Source organism: Lycorma delicatula, chromosome 4, assembly GCF_047948215.1.
Source record: "Lycorma delicatula isolate Av1 chromosome 4, ASM4794821v1, whole genome shotgun sequence".
Taxonomy (NCBI): domain Eukaryota; kingdom Metazoa; phylum Arthropoda; class Insecta; order Hemiptera; family Fulgoridae; genus Lycorma; species Lycorma delicatula.
The window spans coordinates 51,356,647-51,376,111 of NC_134458.1; the positions used below are offsets into that span (position 1 = coordinate 51,356,647).

The following is a 19,465-nucleotide window of genomic DNA, read 5'->3' on the forward strand; positions in this document are numbered from 1 at the left end:
TGTCAAAACTTTGCGCTCAATCTAAAAGATCCTTTACAATATTAGTTTGTTAATAGGTTGCTTACTTTTATTTTTCTTATCCTTTACGATTCGTGGACGTATAGGAAAATAAACTACGCACATAACAGTCTAACGGTCACAGTAGGAATAGTTTTTACTAACCAAACCTTGGACTGTTACGGTTTGTTTATATCGATTCCAAACGTTAAGTGAAACGGATTATACACATCCTTACAGTAATTTCCATATCGATACGGAAAAAAGAAATTAACTTGTATCGAACTTAATAAATAAAAGATTTAAAAAAAAATATATTTGTATAGAATTTAAAGCGTTAAAGGAAATAGGAAAATAATCTGTATATCGTCGTTGTCGGTTCGTAAAGAGCGAGCGATAAGAAATCCATAGATTATATTCTGAGACTTTTAGACAAGTTTTTTTTTTTTTTTAAATAAGAAATTCTAACCAAAATTCAACGAATTTATTAAGTGAAAGTATGTAACAAATCGTCTGAAGGTTCTTAAGCTACAAGGTAAAAAATATACAACCCATATACAATTAAATAAATTTATATAATCTTCACGAATTAAATATGCAACAGCAATGAATCATCCGGATGTAAGAAACCTATACGTTATGCGTTTGTTTAGTTGTCAATCGATAAAGTATTGTTATATATTTAATGGCTTAAAGTAATTTCCTCTTCAACACCTGTTGATATCGTGTATATAATTGGAGGACGTCTATTTTTTTAAATTAACACGATGTAAAGCTTTAACCCCTAAGAAAAAAAACGTATGAGAGAAATCTTACAATTTCACAATGCAGAACGGCAAAAATATCAAGTGAAAAATAATATCTACAGGTATAGTTTTAAGGAACTGGTTTTTAAGAAAGAAGCGTTAAGAGTAAATGATGAATGCAACAACTGCAGACATGCTTCTGCGTGTTATAACTACGAGTCATGGAGTTGCGAAATAACGTATACCTTCCACAATAGAGAGACGGGAGCTTGCCAGCATTGCTACTGCATTCTTACATAAATAAACGAGAAATTTTACTGTAGTATAAAACACACACACACACACACACACACACACACACATATATATATATATATATATATATATACAGACATATAAAACATAACGATTATAATTATGCCCATAATTATAATATAAACAACTTCCCGTTCATCATAACATACATATACATGTTAATAATTGAAGATACATAAAAAAAATCGTTTGTAACAATAATAAAATAACTGCATTAAATTATCGTTCTTTAAAAAATAAATAAAAAAATACAAATTTCATACTATGAAAAAATTAATAAATGAAGCAGATTTTGTATTGTTAAACGACTAAGTAAGTGTACATGTGTGTTTTGTAAGTTATTATTTTTAATTTTAGCGGAACTGTCACCCATCTAATTCTGTTACTGTACACACTCACCCGTAGGCCTCCTACTAGTATAAGGTATCGCAAAAGAACATATTTTAGTCATATATAATGGCATTAAATAATAATAAAAAAATAAAAAAAAAAAAAAAAAATACTTAAAATACAATATACGTAAACAATTAAAATACAAAGATTAAACGAATAAAATTAAAAATATATAATAAATTTAAAAATAGCAATATAAAAATTACAAAAAGATCACGCGTGAAAAAATTCGATTATATAAACACGTATAAAAAATATTAAAAAGAGCAATGCTTTTAATATAAAATTTACTGCTCATTAAATATGAATTACAATGAATAAAGAATTCGCTTTATATATACATGATTATTATCTAAAACAAATAAAGAAACAAACAGCCGCATTAAAAAAAAAATAACTGAAACGAGATAAAATTAATGCCCGCACAACGTAAATTTGTAAATATCAAAATAATAATTACGGAGTCGAGATTTCTACCATTTAACATATATATAAATATACATATTATTATTATATTACTTTTTAAGTAAGTTTAAAATTATTATAACTTTTTTATTTTACTTATGAAAGAATTTTGTTTAAAAAGATAACGAAACGGTTTCAGAATAGACTAAAGAATGAAAAATATACTCTTACATAAAGTGAGGAGCGGTATACAATGAATAAATTTAGGTCATTGCCGTAGGAAGGACAGTGAAAAAAAAAGTTAAGTGCAAAATAAACTGTAGTGTGTATGAAGTCGTTTATCTGCATGTAAGAATATAACACATAAATAAATCAACATATTCGTACCTAATAAATAATGTCTGATCCATTTTTTCTTGGGAGGCGAAGGATTCCAAATACCGGAGCCTAACATTAATACACCCATTTTTTTAAACGACCAAAAAAAGAAAAATATTCTTTTAGACCGGTATACGACAATACTAAACTGTTAACTACCGTGCAATACATGAAGAGCTTAACGATAACGCACCGAACTACGAGACAGTACAACGCAAACGGCCAACAGGCGATGATAGAATACAGACACCAGAATGAATACGGTAGAGGAGGTATAGTAGGGGGATTACTACGTTGCCAAGTCTTCCCCCACTCTAGTCACGAGTACAGCTACTGAGAGTAAACTACTATACTATCTGTAAACCTAACCGAATACAAGCGTATTTATACAACCCATCAAAGGGAAAACCATGCGCATGCGCAAATACATACAAATATACACCCTCGCACAGAAAAAAATCAAAATTTAGTCGAACAATTTTATAAATAACTACTTAAGTACATACTAACGCTACTGTTTCTTTCCTTAACGATTAACAGGAACAACCGTCACAAATTACAATTTAAATCCGACTTTTAACATGTCATATGTACACCTTCATTCGACTTCATTTTAATTAATACGTAACTATTTTTTTGCGGAATTGACAGTCGGAGGAACGGATTGAAATTTCAATCAAAAGAATACAACGATGACTAAGAAATGTGTACAACAATCAAATTTTAAGTTTTTTAATAAAGATGTTTTATTTAAAAGGAAATCAGTGCGTGAGCGATAAGGTATGAAAAACTGACCGCTCTCTCATCACTACTACGTATAAAGGTCATGCAATTAGAGTCGTAATTTAAATGGCATTGAAACATCACAAAACGGTTTACATCATAAAATGACAGTTTCCTTCCGAGTAATCATTTATTATTAAATAAAATCCGATTAGTTTTTACACAGTATAACAATTTTTGTTAGTTTTTCAGTATTTTAAATTTCTTGAGGCAGACCACTGTAAACGTACAAATGGTAATAGTGATAATAGAGACTTCTAATAAAAATTCAGATGGTATCACGGGATTTTTGTTTTATTTCTATCACAGAGGGCCTGTATGTGTGTGTGTGTGTAAGGAGGTGAGGTTACTAAGTACATGTTGATTATCTGGACGAAATTTGAACAGGTGTAAGTAAATAAATAAAGTAAGAATTTTTCCCTCCTTGGAATAGGGTTTACAAAATTACGATTTACACCTGGTTTACCACTGATCACACATTACTACAATTTTAATTACACTATTATCTTAAACAGAATTTCCCCCAAAAACTGCAACGTATCTGCGAAATGTGTGAAAGTAAGCGAAATAAATTTTCCTCTAGTGGTAAAAAAGCAACACGCAATATATATGATCCAAATCGTGTTAATTTGATAAAATCCTGACATCGTGTTAAGGAGGAAGTTCTATATTAGGGTAAGATCGACCTAACTCTCGACAGGTAACGCGCAATAATTATTTGTTTATTTATTTGTATCGGTAACAAGCTAACGCTGGATTAAGCGATCCTCATTTTTTTTGTTACGGTGGAATGAGTGGTGTAGCTTATGAAAAATACCAAGCCTGGTCGGGATTCAACCCTAGAAACTTTCCGGACGAAAAGAAAATATGCTACTACTTCGTCCAGTAGTAGTCGGGTGTGTAAAAACAATAAAAAACCTATGTAATTATTATTATCAATAAAATGAAAGGATTTGCCAGTTATTTTTCGCAATTTACTTTTCTTAGTTACGACTACTGCTTATAGATAATAGGAAAAGATTTTAATTTTTTAATAACAATTTTTATTTTAAAAAAACAGTACGGTCGAAAATTTCTCATTCTTACACTTAATGTGTGCGCGCGCGAATCCAACTGAGTGTAGCAATTTTTTTGGACTAATTTAAAAAAATGACTTTTATGGTAAAAAGAAACGTGACATTACATCCATCTATAAACCTCCTTACAAATATTTTAAAAATTATACCCAATAACAACTCGTCAATAATTTTGTTTATAGTTGTATCTGCACGTGACTGAAATTTTTATAAACATTTAATTATTGTACAGAAAAATAAATATATAAATAATGTTATAATAATCTTACTGACCTTTGTTGAGAAATTAAGTTTGGTTTTTAAAATCTTAATTCTGGAAAAGGCAGTTTAAATGCCTGGAGTGATCCACTAACTTTCATGTTTTTAAATATCACTGCGAATACTACCTTTTAATTATTGAATCAGGATCAAAGGAGAGAAGAAGACTGCAAACTCTGGAAATGTGGTGTTATAGGAGGTTATTGAAAGCGAGATGGATCGCTAAGGTCAGTAATGAAGAGATCTTGGAGAAAACTGGAAAAGAAAGAAGTTTTTTGGCAAAGGAGTTTTTGTAAAGAGAATAAGAATGAACTTATTGGCCACATTGTGCGTCACGAAAGCTTATTAAAGACAATAATATAAAGTGTTCAAAAAGTGATGTAAATTTATAGAAGAATGTTTCCTTGTTTTGTTTCTGGTTTAATTGAGGGAAAAATGGGTTACACAATGCAGCAGAGAATATTAATTATCTCCCAATACTTTATATGTGCCAGTTATACCAGGTCCCAGAATGCCTTCAAAGTAATTTAAGGTGTGGATCACCAAACAAGTTACCTTCAAGCGGCTGTACAATAATTTCCAAGAGACAGGGAATGTGGCAGATGCAACCAAACCCGATCGATCGAAAGTAACACCAGAAAAGTTGGTGCAAGCTGCATATTCTGTTAGTCCCTAGAAATCTGTGAGACACCTACCTTTCTTTTTCCTGTTTAGCCTCCGGTTAATTCTTCAGAGGATGAATGAGGATGATATGTATGAGTGTAAATGAAGTGTAGTCTTGTACATTCTCAGTTCGACCGTTCCTGAGATGTGTGGTTAATTGAAACCCAACCGCCAAAGAACACCGGTATCCACGATCTAGTATTCAAATCCGTGTAAAAATAACTGGCTTTACTAGGACTTGAACGCAGTAACTCTCGACTTCCAAATCAGCTGATTTGGGAAGCCGCGTTAACCACTAGACCAACCCGGTGGGTTTGTGCGACGCCTACCTAGCCGGTCTGATCTCTCCGTCGGTAGTGTCCACAATGCAATTCGCAATTGTTTAAAGATGCATCCGTACAGAATTCGTGTTGTTACCTGCAGACACTAGAGTACGTGTAGCTTTATGTCAGCGGTTCATGTCATCTGTAACACCAGACGGGGAAGAATTCGATTCGGTCTGACGAAACACGGTTCCACCTTCATGGGTACGTAAATGCACAAAATTCACGCATTCGGTGTACGGAAAATCCACATCAGCTTCACGGAAAAAAGTGGGTGTTTGGTGTGCGATGTCACGTAGGCGAATCTTCATGACATTCTTTCACGGCAGTGAACAGCTAGTGCTACATACAAACGGTATAACAATTGGTAAACACTACAAACCGGCTAGACTACATGTGATTTCAACAGGACAATGGTACGGCTCATACAACCAACAACACTATGACTTTCTTGGATCGGTGTTTTCATGGACATGTGATTTCGAAGGGGTTGTGGCCCCCTCGGTCTGCTGATTTATCCCCTCCAGACTTTTTCTTGTGGGAATACCTTAAGGATATTGCTTACAAATCTGATCCACACACCACTCCCCGAATTGCACGGTGTCGGTGCAATTCCTCAACAAAGCATGCAATGTCGTATTCAATTATGTGAATCGCATAACGGAGGCCACTTTCAACAACTATTGTAACTTACTCGTTTTCCTATAAGGTTGCATTAGTTTTTGAATACCTGTAGAAAGTTACATAGAAGGGAAATGAGGAAGAGGAAAACCAAAACTTCATTATATAGAACAAATTGCTGATGATGTGGGATGTAATTTCATCTCCTATGAGGAGATGAAACGGAGAACGCAGAGTAGAAAAGAATGCAGGACTACTACAAAAGATTTTGACTACTACTGAAAGAGTAGACTACTACTCAGTAGACTACTACTGAAGATTTTTAACCAAAGAAGAATTTTAGAAAAATTACTTCCCGATAATGTAAAAATAATAATTTTATCGAAGTCAAAAAAGAAGCTGTTTTTCAATTATTTAATTTTAACTTTTAGAATAGTAGTGTGGACATTGTTTTTACTCTCGGTTTACAAATTCTTTTACTTTAGTTTTGCGTTTCATAAGAAATTAAATGAATTTTGTCAATTATCCTTACTTGTTTGTCTCTTATTCTGTTTTACAGTTTATTGTCGCATCACCAGAGTATTTAAAAAGTTTCAACAAAATACTATGAAAAATAAAATTTTACTTTATCGTTGATGATATTACAGTAAAAAATTCGTAATATAAAAACCATAGCCGATAAATTCGTAACAATCTCTGTATAAGTAAATATTTTATGATATTTTGAAGCGGTCTGGTTACGACTGGTGAAAAAACTACTTTTTCTTTACTTACTGAGGTTGCATTTATGTAAAATATTTATTTATAGGGACTAAAATAAAAACAAAACAAAAATTGAAACAAATTTTATAAAATTATAAGTTAGCTTCGTTTTCTCTTAACGTAACAATATATTTGAACGTATATATTGACACACATTTTATAATGATTTCTGTAAAAAAAAATTGGTTGGCTCAATTGTATCCGTATAGTATTTCATTTTTTAGCTTGTAGAGAAAGCATATCTGGCGGTCCCGCTTTAAGTTTTCTTCATTTAATCGAAGTGGAAGATTATTTTAATGAATGAACGAAAGATTATATTTTCTCTAAAGACGATTTGAAAATATTTTATTTTTCACATAATCATATTATCGTTTAATGATAAGATAATTATACTAAAATAATCTGGTCTTTTTCTTGCGAAAAGAACAATTGTAGTTTTATTCTTTAATAAAAATAAAACTACAAAATAAAATAAATTTTAAAAAAATAAAAAAGCCGTCCTTTAAAAACCCTTACAAGTAAAAAACAATAACTTTTACAATTCTTTAAATATTTATTTTTTTAAGCCGGGACTCAATTCAATTAATAGTTAAAAAGTTGTTATTTGGTTTTTAATTTGGTAAGGACTTCAAAAAGTCTAAATTTAAGGAAATGGAAAAACATTTCCTTAGTTTTCAATGCTGTTTTTCTGTATTCTATTTATTTATTTGTTTTTTATAGTTCGTCGATTCAGTGATAAAGAATTAACGCTTTAAAAACCTTCTACGGAAAACACTTTGTAAATCTCTACCCGCTTACGGTAACCCCTTTTTTTACAATCTACTCGCTCGCTGGTGATCGATTTTAACCAAGGTTTTAATGTAAATTAAAAAAAAATACTACCCTTTGTGACATTTAGGAATCATTCTGAAATTCACAGCAACTCTAACAGAAATAGTTTATCGTGATGTAACTGGTGCGGATGAATTTTAGCAAAAATATATTTACACATCTATTTTTCCATTATAAAATAAGATCAACTTTATCGGATATTCAACTCGATTCTAGGTCGGACATTTTTTACAACTGTCAGTTAAGAGAAATGTCCGGATAGGACTACAGACAGAATCATTCCGTCGGACCTTATAAATGTCAAGGACGTAGTAACTCAGCAGCCCGTATTTCATATTATTAACTCACGGGCGTGTTGAAAAAATTTATATAAAATCATGGGTATGGAACACAAGAGCGATCTATCCAAAGAAAGATTCCGAAACGAGACGGTTCCGTATAAGAATACTTCAGCTCCACTCCAGACAGCGGCCTCCCGTAAATGCGCGTGGGTATCTTTAAATATGATGAGAGCAAAACATCTTCGCTGAACGACGATTTTGCGTAGACCATCGTAAACAGTTGCTGTGATAAATCGCTTTCCACGTACCGAACGACTACCCGAAGTACGGATCAACCTTCCTTAAGAACCGTCTTCAATCTTCAGAATCATAAGACGTGTGAAAGCGTCAAATCCGATTATACAAACAACAGATCCAGCCTTCCACTGGAGGGGGATCGAATAAGTTACTCAAAACGAAAATACCCTCAACAAATTAAATACTTTCCTTTTACGAATTAGTATATTCATTAGACCAAAGTCAATATTTATTTAATTTTAGGCATCTATCTTTAACTGATAATGCAATTTTTAATTCCATTCCATTCTGTACTAACCTTTTAACAAAATCATAATTCGAACATTGTACATCCCCAATCGTGTTTCTGTCCTCCTTTACACAGGTTTTCATCCTCTACATTTCCTTTTACAACGAAATTAATTAATTATGATCGTCTAAAATATATATGATCTACCAATTTTGAACTTTTAACTAACTTGACCACATTCATCTCTTTTCTCTAATTTTTCGTAACAATAATTCACTTCGTATTCTACCGACGGACCTACTAATTTTCAACATTATTAAATAGAAACAATCGTTTTAAATTTGTAGGATTTATACGGTTTGCCTTTGACCATTTTTCTGCGCCATAAAGAGAAAAAACACAAACCTCTAAACAAATATATTAAATAATTTTTTCTAACCCCAGAATTTATTTTTGACACCTGTAAAATTCTTTTCTGGAAGAAATCTCTCCTGGCTTATATCCTTCTCTTTTCCACGACTAATTACTTAACAAACCAAATAATACAATTACGTAAATTTAAATAAACTTTATTTCAATCGATTCTTTTTAACACCTAAAATGATACAAATTCAATTTCTGATTTTTCGGGATCGGCCATCCGTTTTTAAAACTTCTTTCAAATATGATTTTTCTTTTACTTGAACGTTTTTCAGACTTAAGTACCCTCTATTTCCCGATTGCATTCTTAAAAATTAAGGCAATGTGTATTTCGTAAATTAGATTTTCAAAGGAGAAGGCTATCATTTATTAGTCTTTTCGTACACCCGTAGTCTAATTCAATTATATAAAAAAATAAAAATAAATAAAATACACGGATTTATGTCACCGTCATTGATAATACAATTTGATGAAAAGAAAGTAAAATCATACTAAGTGAAAATATTTATTTTCGCAAATAATAATAATAACAAAATAACAGCTTTAGTATCAGTACGGTAGCTTGCATACAACTGATTGCTCCTTCACAGGTAAAGAGTTTGGGTGTTATTATTGTTCAAATACATTTTTAAAGTTAAAAAAAAGAATAATTCCAAAAAAACAAAAAAAAATAACCAAAGACTATATATGTATACATATAAACACATACACTACATAAAATAAAAAAATAAAACCATTACGGTTACAATACTATAAAGAAGTGTACGTTAACGGGTGTACCTATTTACAACAAATGACTAAAAGTAAATAGCAATAAATGTGTATGCTACAAAAACAGATTTCTTTTGTAATAGGACGACTGACACAGATTAGATTATGTTTGCGAACGGCAGGTTCTTACACCACCATTGTAGCCAATCGTTCATTTCCTATCCTATGCCTGCTGTCTGGCCCTAAAAATAAATAACAATAAATATGAATGAAAAAAGAACAATTGTTTAATGTTATAACGATTAAGAGACAATATCATGCGTTCTGCTACGGGAAGGACTTTTACACCAAGGTTTTCCATGGTAGTGGAATTTTCTGTCCCATCGGCTAACTTCCACCACATCACCATCTCAAAAGCTTCAATTTTGTCCTTCTCTTTCTTTTCTGACTTCAATATTTAACGCCCCGTTTAACAGATATTTGATATTAATTTTTAAAAAGTAGCCTATTGTAGGTACCGCAAGAAAGCATCTGACAGCAAAGTTGCTGTACTTTCTCGTCGTTTAAATAAGATTAAAAATGTATCCCTTTCCATTTTTGATAAGGAGAAAATTGTTATCACACTCGAGAACTAATAATTTTTTATTCTCTTATATTTTTAACTAAAGAAAAATAATAAATAAAGAATGTATTATAATGATAGATTACGCAGTAAACCAGTAAAACGTTACACAAACAACTGAATATCCTTAATTAAATCCTAGGCAAAGGTTCTCAAATAGATTTATAAAACATAACAGAAAGATATTAAAGGACGATATTAAAACTCGTAATAAAACAATATTTTAAAAAACCACTTAAACTGCTCGCTCGGCCTGGCCGCCAAGCCTTTTTTTTAGAGAATAATATTCACTTTAAGGAAAATAAACGTAGCAATTTCTATAACGGATGATGGCTCATGTTATTGCATTTTTTTTGAGCTTAATTTTTATCTTACACAACCGACTTACGGTTGTATAATTCTCTCCTCTACAATATAACAAGGAGCGTGTTTTACGGCACGGTGGCCAGTCCAAGTCAAGGGTTTAAGAGGTAAACTCTTATTGGAGCTATTTTCTGCTTTCTATTTTCGAGTACTTTTACACTGACCTATTTTTTCTAAAACGACACTACACGGTAGTTTAGTTAAAAGTTTTTTTCTTTTTATTTTACAAGAACAGGAAGAAATACTATTTAAAAAAAATAAATAAATAAACAAATAGATTTTCAAAAATCCAACCTGTTGTTTCGGAGAAAACATCCCTTCAATTCCAGATTTCCTAGTTTTATTAGAATTAAAATTCCTAATACAAAAGTAACCTATCGATATCATATTTCAGTATAAATTTTTCCTGCGGGATAAAGTGAAACTAGAAGCTAACGTGCTAGCGCGCACACAAACATAATAAAACGGTAAATTAAATATAAAAAGTACCCCATTCCACGAGGCAATATCAATATTCCACGACTTCGTAGAGAAAAAAATGGATTAATATATAAAAAATAGCACACCCCCCCCCCCGTAATTTGTTTCGGCCACCAATAAACAAATATTCTCTCAATTCTTAATAAAAAGTAAGTTATATTTATCCAGAACAATATGTTTCAACGATATTAAATGAGAATTAATTTATTCGTAAGAAGGTGAATTCATTTACGGAAATTATAAAGATAATACGAAGGGGAAAGGAATTTCTTTAAATAAACAGGCTAAATTTTACTAGTTACAGTGGGATGGCATATCCTATCGTACAGCGTCTAGCGATGCGTTACGTGTATTGTCACGACATGTCTCGATGATCTGAAGGCGTTTTTACGTAAGCGTATTTACAAATAAAAATTACTGTAAAGGTACGATGCAGCAGAAGAGTATAGGTATGAGCCGACCATGGGAAATTCAGTCATCGATTAGAGAAAATAAAGAGTTGATACTTTATGTGCAATATGTGAGCTGAAAGTTTGGCCCTCGCCAACCGTTGTGCCTAGTGTACTAGTTATTATACTTCTAGTCGTTCTGTTTGCAGAATGTGTTTGCATTTTATATATAAATGTGTCATTTTATTAGTAATCGGATGACGTCAACTGGTTAGATAGTACAACAAACCCCGCTAGTCCGTCCCGCCTAAGCCAGCCGACAGTTCGGTTGACAGACAGAGGCTAAGTTTAGGATTACTAAGTTTTTTAATTTTTTTAAAAAACTTTTTTGTTTTTTTTTAAACGGAAATTTTGGATTCACATCGAGGATGGATATACAAATAAGTGTTTAAAATTTTGTGAAAATTAGACAACGGACAACTGAGTTATTTCTGTTTTTTATAGTGGACATTTCGTTCAAGTTAATACAGGAGAGTGAATCACTGTATTCAACGTAAATAAGGACTTGGAAAATTTTTACTAATAACAGTAGCTATACTGAATTTTTTCAGTGTTTACAGACTTTTATAGGGGTAACTTTAAACGTTCATATCTTGTTACCCGTTGGTCGTAGACCAAAACTGTTCAGGATCTATACGAATTGGGTCATTTCCTATCGATTGAACCCCCTTATTTTTTTTATTTTGGGGGACCGTTTCGTCCCCCTTCATTTTTGACCGCCCCGTTGGTCCTGGATCAAAACCGTTCAGGATCTATCCGAATTGGGTCATTCCCGATTGATTGACCCCCCCTAATTTCTTTCGATTTTGGGGGAACATTGACCCCCCTTATTTTTGGCTACCCCACTTGTGGGGTATCAAATTAAAGGGAATTACTTGGAGAACACAACTGCTACATAGTTGTTGAGTTTATTTATCATCCATGGCGGATAAAGCAGAACAAAGTTATGCTAGTGGACAGGGATCCTCAGGCCTTCCGCCGCTGAAACCGACTGATCCCAAGGGCAAAAAACGAATTAGACAATCCTCCTCTGAAGAAGAGGTCTATACTGGTGGCTTAAAGGAGGTTACTCTTCGACTAGGACAAGCGATGATGCGTTACAAACAACATCTGGGGAAAACATGTTAAATTATATGTATGACCGTAGTAAAGAATTAAGAGAAATATACACTGCTTTAAAACATCTGCAGGAGACTACGACTACTCCAGAGACCAGTTGGCAATATACACAGACTGATATGCCCCCTGGTGCAGATCAGGAAGACATATTAAGTCTTGAACTAACCGATGAGGAACTTCTGGATATGACCGCTAACAGATGGTCTGCCTGGACAATGTCTAAAGCCAAATTAAAAACCTTGCCTACAGAGGGCGTTACAGATACCTGTCAATTTATTGATATCATTAAGTCCAAAAGGGCAATGGCAGAGGGCAAGAAGCCTGGAATGATAGCTGTAGACACTTCTGTCATTATGGATGACGAATACGACACTCAGACCAATAAGTATACTGTTTTTTACGACTCGACAGAGGGCGACAGGGCTGCTGCTGGGTGTATACTAGGCGCGGTCAAGAAGATCTTACTAAGGGCCCCTAATGCGGCGTTCGTTCTGCCAAGTGGTCCTATTGGTGTCATGATTAAGAAGATCTGTTCAGGACTAGTGAGACGCCTGCATTGATGGTAGCGCCGAAAAAGACTGAAGAGAGTAGGACGCATTCTAGATCCGCTTCTGCTCGGCGATCAACACCTCCTGTGGAGTGCAGCAAAGTGGTGGTTGTCCGGTTACAGGGCAAGTCGTATGCTGATCTACTCTGGACTGTAAAGGATAAGATCTTTAAAGACGAGGCAGGGGAAATCCTGTCCCTTCGCAAGGGTAGAAATGAAGACTTGGAAGTCAGAATTAAAGATGCTAAAGATGCGGCTCAGTTTACCGCAACATTGAGAGACAGGGCTTCTGACCTTCAAGTGGATTTTCGTACTAAGGGCGACCGACGCGCAGTGGTACACGTTAAAAACATGGAAGAGAGTACCACAGCGCAAAAATTAAGCGAGGCTATTACGGCTGTTATTGGAGACACTGAGTCTTTCAGAATTACCTCATTACGGCAGGATTATGGAAATACTCGAAATGCGACGGTAATAACCAATCAGAGGGCTGCAACTAAGTTAATTTCCAGTAGAATTAAGGTCGGCTGGGTTCACTGCCGGGCTTATATCAGGACTGATAATGTGAGGTGTCAAAGATGCTGGGCCGCTGATCATACGAGTACGGTATGTAAGGGCCCGGATAGGTCAACCCTTTGTTACAACTGCGGTCAGAAAGGCCATGAGATAAAGAGACTGCAAGGAGGCCACTAAATGCCTTGACTGCAACTGCACGGACCATCGCACTGGAGGAGTGCAGTGTGGACTACCTAAATAATGGCTAAAATAATACTATCTAACGCCAACGGGAGCATTCTTTCCCACGATCTGGTGGGGGAGACTGCGAACGATCTTGAGGTTGACTTTATAGTCACCACAGAGCCCAACCTGAGAACGGCGGCCAGAGGTGATTGGTGGGCTGATGCGGTTGGGGATGCTATCAGTAATGTCTCCGGCCGTCTTGGCTGGCACCTACTTCATAGAGGTGAGGGAATTCTGGCAGTAGCACTCCCGGACTTTGTCCTTATAGCCGGTTATGTAAGTCCAAACATTAATATCGGGGACTTTGGGCAGTACATCAACGATTTGCAGGGAATCATACAGCGGGCACCTAGTAGACCTATACTCTTAGGCGACTTTAATTGTAAGTTCATTTTAACTGGCAGCTCTTATACCAATGCAAGGGGACGAATCTTCATTGACATGATGATGACCACAGGGCTGAATGCCTGAATGACTACGAGGCAAGAGGCCATAGATCAGTGCTGGATCTTACGCTGGTGGACGGCAGATGGAATCCTTCCGTCTTTAGTTGGAGCGTTCTTGAATCTGAAACCGGAAGCGATCACCTAGCAACTTTGCTTGTTATGGAAGGCGCAAGAAATTCAACATCACCCACTGCACGATTTAGATTTAGTCCAAGACAAGTTGAGGTGGTGGTTAACAAGATTGCTAGGACCCTATCTGATGGAAGAATAGTAACGCCGCAAGTCCTTCAAGAATCAATTATTACAGAACTGTCTAGAGTCCCGCAGTTTGGAGGGGGTCGTCACCCAGTATACTGGTGGACGACTGAAATTGCAGATCAGCGAAGAGTGTTACAATTTTGGCGTAGGAAAAAGCAAAGGCTGCGGCCCGCTGGCGGTGCGCCATATGACCAGGCGAAGGAAAGATTTGTCCAAGCTAGGCGTACTTTGAATCATCTAATAAAGACTAGTAAAAGAAACTGTTGGAAACAGCTGTGTGCTGACTTGGATTCAGACCCGTGGGGACGGGCATACAAAATAGTAATGAAGAGACTAGGACGCCGCTTGCCTGTCCTAGTTACAGAAACGGCCAGACTGCATCTTCATAGCCTCTTCCCTGTTCAAGACGAGGGACATATGGAAATAATAGACTGTGAAGCTAAATGCTTTACACAAAACGAGGTCGCTATTGCCGTTTCTGGTCTGAAGGATAAAAAAAGTCCGGGTCCGGATGGAATCCCGGCTGCCCTCCTCAAAGGATTAATGAAGATAATCCCCTGGGAAATCACTGACGTGGCCAATTATGGAGTACAAAACAAGACTTTCCCCGCATGCTGGAAGGAGTCACGGACTGTTTTTCTGCCTAAGAAGTCCGGCAGAAATCATTAGCTATCGGCCGTTGAGTCTCACCAATAATATGGGAAAGGTTGCCGAGGGCTTGGTAGCGAACAGACTTATCCAAGAATTAGAGTCCAAAGACGGGCTTCATGATAACCAATTTGGGTTCAGGAAACATAGATCCACGTTGCAAGCTCTGGAAAAAATTACCAACTCGGTATTGTCTGTCAGATCTGGTACGTGGCGTACCAGAAGAATCCCGTTGCTTATTCTGTTAGATATCAAAAATGCCTTTGGATCGGTCCGGTGGGACACGATTATGGCAGCTCTCACGGACAAACAGATTAGTTCCTATATCAAAAGACAAGTACGAGAATATCTGACTGATAGGTGGACTTTGGTCGAGGCGCTCGAAGGTAAATTTAGATATCAGCTTCATGGAGGAGTGCCGCAGGGGTCTGTGTTAGGCCCCTTGCTTTGGCTAATAGTAATTGATGGAATACTCAGACTGAGATTACCTGAAGGCTCGGAAATAATTGCTTATGCCGATGATTTGGCTATATTAATTGAAGCCAAAACTGAACGTGACCTTGAAGTTACCGGTAATGAAGTGCTAACATTGGTTAATAACTGGCTCTCGGACCGAGAACTATCTTTGTCTTTAGATAAATGTCACTATATTTTTCTGGCTGGAAGAAGGCGACTCAAAGGCCTAAATCTCGCGTGGGCGATCGCAGACTAGACCGTGTGGCAGTAACAAAATATCTTGGTGTCATTATAGACCCAGCTCTAAAGTTTAGTCCTCATCTCGCACAGAAATGTAAAGAGGTCGAGAATACCGCAAAGGCTTTAACAAGATTGTTGGGTGGACATGAAGCTCCACGTGCATCTAGGCGGCGGGTCATTGCCTGAACTTTAACCTATGTATTATTGTATGCTGTACCTATATGGGAAAAAGCACTTTGTGTTGCAAGAAATGTCGTAAGACTTAGAACTCTGCATAGGCAAGCTCTTATAAACATCACTTCTGCATACCGCACCATCTCTTGCGATGCGGCTTGTGTATTATCATCGGTTCCCCCTATCGACCTCTTAGTTAAAGAACGATCACTTAGGTATCGTGGCATGCCAAAACAAGAAGCCCAAGCCAACATCAGGCGCATATGGCAGGACAGATGGAATCTTTCCACTAAAGCTACCTGGACCAGGAGATTGATACCCGACTTGGGCATGTGGCTTGATAGAGGACATGGGGAAGTTGGTTATTATCTTACTCAAATACTTTCTAGGCATGGTAGCTTCGAATATTATTTACATCGATTCGGTAGAAGACCAGCACCTATTTGCATGTTCTGCCAGGATTCGGATACTGCCGAACATACTCTGTTCCACTGTAATAGATGGACTATACATAGACGACGTGCAGGGCTGTAAGAATTAAATCCGGAGAATCTGCTTCTTTTTCTTCTGCGATCCGCTGACAATTGGAACAAAATGGATGAGTTTGCCAAGATAGTGCTAAAGGCTAAAGATGATGTAGCCCTTTTAAGAGGCCATTGAGGCCCCGTGGTAACTTAGTAGTTTAATATTTTCGTTAAGGCAAGCAGCTATGAGGAGAAGATCATTCCTTCGTTTGGGGATCATAACAACTGGGTAATGAAAAGACAGAGACCCGGTTCCCTCGGCGGGGGCTAGGGACGGCTTTGTCGGGCCTGGTTCTCTGTCGGGGGGGGGGGGGGGGGCTTGAGGCAGGCACATTAAAACAAAAGATCCAACCGGGGGGCTGACCTGTCGTGCCGGACGTACAACCGGCGGGGGGGGGAGGCCTCCTTTGAGTTTAAAGGACAGTTTCCCGGGCTGCGCATACTTGAATGGATACCCGGCCCGGGGAAGTAGGGGAAGAAAAAAAAATAATAAATGTCTCATTTTATTAGTAATCGGATGACGTCAACTGGTTCGGTAGTACAACAAACCCCGCTAGCCCGTCCCGCCTAAGCCAGCCGACAGTTCGGTTGACAAAGACAGAGGCAAACCTTCAGTTCACTTACTGTAGTTTATGTAGAGGTCGTGAGGATAACATCTACTATGTTATTTGATTTGTCTGCAAGTAAAACACAATTCTTCGAGAAGATTCCGTTTGAATATGGCCACAGAAGAACGCATTCATGGAACGATCGATAGTAAGGAAAAAATTCAATAATTTGGTATGATTTCAAGATTAAACACTGCTGAAGCGTCGGGAATTATTTGTGAGTAGGTTATTCAAAGTTTTATTTGGAGTATTACAAAATTCTTAAGATGTACGGAGTAGCCGATTAGAAAGGACGTCTCGACGCCATATAATTGTCGGAAAGTAATAGAATTTCTACTTTGTTTCTAATGTTGCAGCCACCGATGTAATTCTGTTGATGTTCTATCCATTCCTGATGCAGGAATTAATACAGATGCATTCCTGTTTTTTCTGCTTTATATCGCAAAGTTTTTTTTTTTGTAATGAATTTACCGTACACAATTTTTGAAGCTTGTACGTAGGAATATGGAAATGGAATTTTGTAGCGTATGAAAAATGCTATGCCTGAGCGACATTCGAACCTGGGAAATGAAAGGCCGAGACGTTACCACTTCGCCACGGAGAACGGTATTTCAGTTGCGTCTGGTTACCTATAACCGATCCACACGACTTAAAATTAAAGAAGATAAATTCCAGGAAAAAAGACTATTAACGTTATGGACAGAAAAAAATACGGTGAAAGCGGTCGAGGTACGGCTTTGGAACATTTTCTAGAAGACTGTTCACACCAAGGATGGCTTCCTTCAGCGGGGTGATAGATAGATTTACATAAGAAGAAAAAAGTAAACAAAAAGTTGTTTTATTAAACCGATCGGAATCTTGATCATCTGTCAAGAAATAATAATCGTTTAACAGCGCTTCAAGAAATGTTTTGAGAGCTATTCAAGTGTGTCTGCTCTGTACTTTATGCCTGCAAATTCAACTCTTTTCTTATACACAGCCGAAATTCTCAGTAGCATGTTATGGAAATCGAATAATCTTTTTCCATCCTATTGTTGGAAGCTTAACTTTAGGAAACTTTATACCGTAACTTTATTAATCGTATCGTTAGAACCTGTTTCAGTATAAAAAAAATTCCTATCCGTACAGAGAACCAAAGGATCGATTTTTTTTTATTCAAATGGCCTCCATATTAAAGCAAACTATCGGAAAAAATGTTTAATATACATAAACGACAGATAAAACTCAGTTCTTAAATATACTATTAATACATTCTTTTAAAACATAATTTCTATATTGAAATCAGAAACCAGTTCTGACTCACCCTCAGAAAAATCAAAAGGGGAACGATTATTTTCAGTTAAAATACAAAAAATCAAATCAAATATCTAACTGAAAATAATATAAATAAACTAAACTGAAAAACTCACATAAAACAAAAAATAACTAAAAAAAACTACCTTATAAGACATTTTGTTGGAGAACGTTGAAATCGTGTACCTAGAAAACAGGAGAAAAGGGGGAGGGGTTCATAAGTAATTCACCGTTAAATAGTTTTTTCAAATAAATTGTAATTCACAATACCAAAGAAAATTACAAGATTTAATTCGGTATGAAATAAACTTTACGGGTTTTTCAACCAGCTGTTCTTAAGATATAACTTCTCAAAACAACTTTTCCAATTCCGATTCAGTACGGTCTTATAAAAAAATAACTATCTTTCTACCTTAGCAAGTAAACTTACAAATTTAATAAAAAAATGAATATTCTAACGAATACTAACTGTAAAATGCAAGTTAAGATAAGTAATTGTTTCCAACAACCCCCGGAAACCATATCCTCTTTTTCACTGCTTATAGGATTAATGGGGAATACAACAGACAGATAGTAGCCCCAATAAGAAAATAATAATAATTATTATTTCTATTTTCTAAGGTAGACACCGCGGCTTAGTACTTATTCGATTACCGACTACATGTCGGTAAAGTAGTATTATCTGCTATCTTACCGTATTAATTTTCGGACAACTTATTCTACCGATAACTCTACGTAGGCTACCCCTTTGATAAGTTATCATATATGATACGCATCAAATCATGCAATTTAATACAACGTGCGATTTCAAACCGATAAATAAAGATCCGAACTTAGATCACAATATGAATTAATCAAACTCAAGAAATATACAAGACGCAACAGATCTATAAGCGTCCAGCCCGATCGATAACCTATCACAAAAATGACTTGAAACTTAAAAAATTAAATTTTACAGTTACCTAATACACGCGCGCGCAGATACACAAACATATATACCCAACCCAC

General features: G+C 35.8%; 1 protein-coding gene across 3 annotated transcripts in view; it reads right to left on the reverse strand.

The window, feature by feature from the left end:
* LOC142323388 (uncharacterized) overlaps positions 1-19,465 on the reverse strand; it is a 287,796-nt gene that overhangs the window by 101,223 nt on the left and 167,108 nt on the right. The window contains exon 1 of one of the 3 annotated variants that reach the window (XM_075362951.1): positions 2,244-2,573. The exons of the other annotated variants lie outside the window; for them this stretch is intronic. Coding sequence (XP_075219066.1) covers positions 2,244-2,322 — 79 coding nt within the window. The 5' untranslated portion in view covers positions 2,323-2,573. Of the gene's footprint in view, positions 1-2,243; positions 2,574-19,465 lie in introns of those variants that run through there. 3 annotated transcript variants of the gene reach the window in all.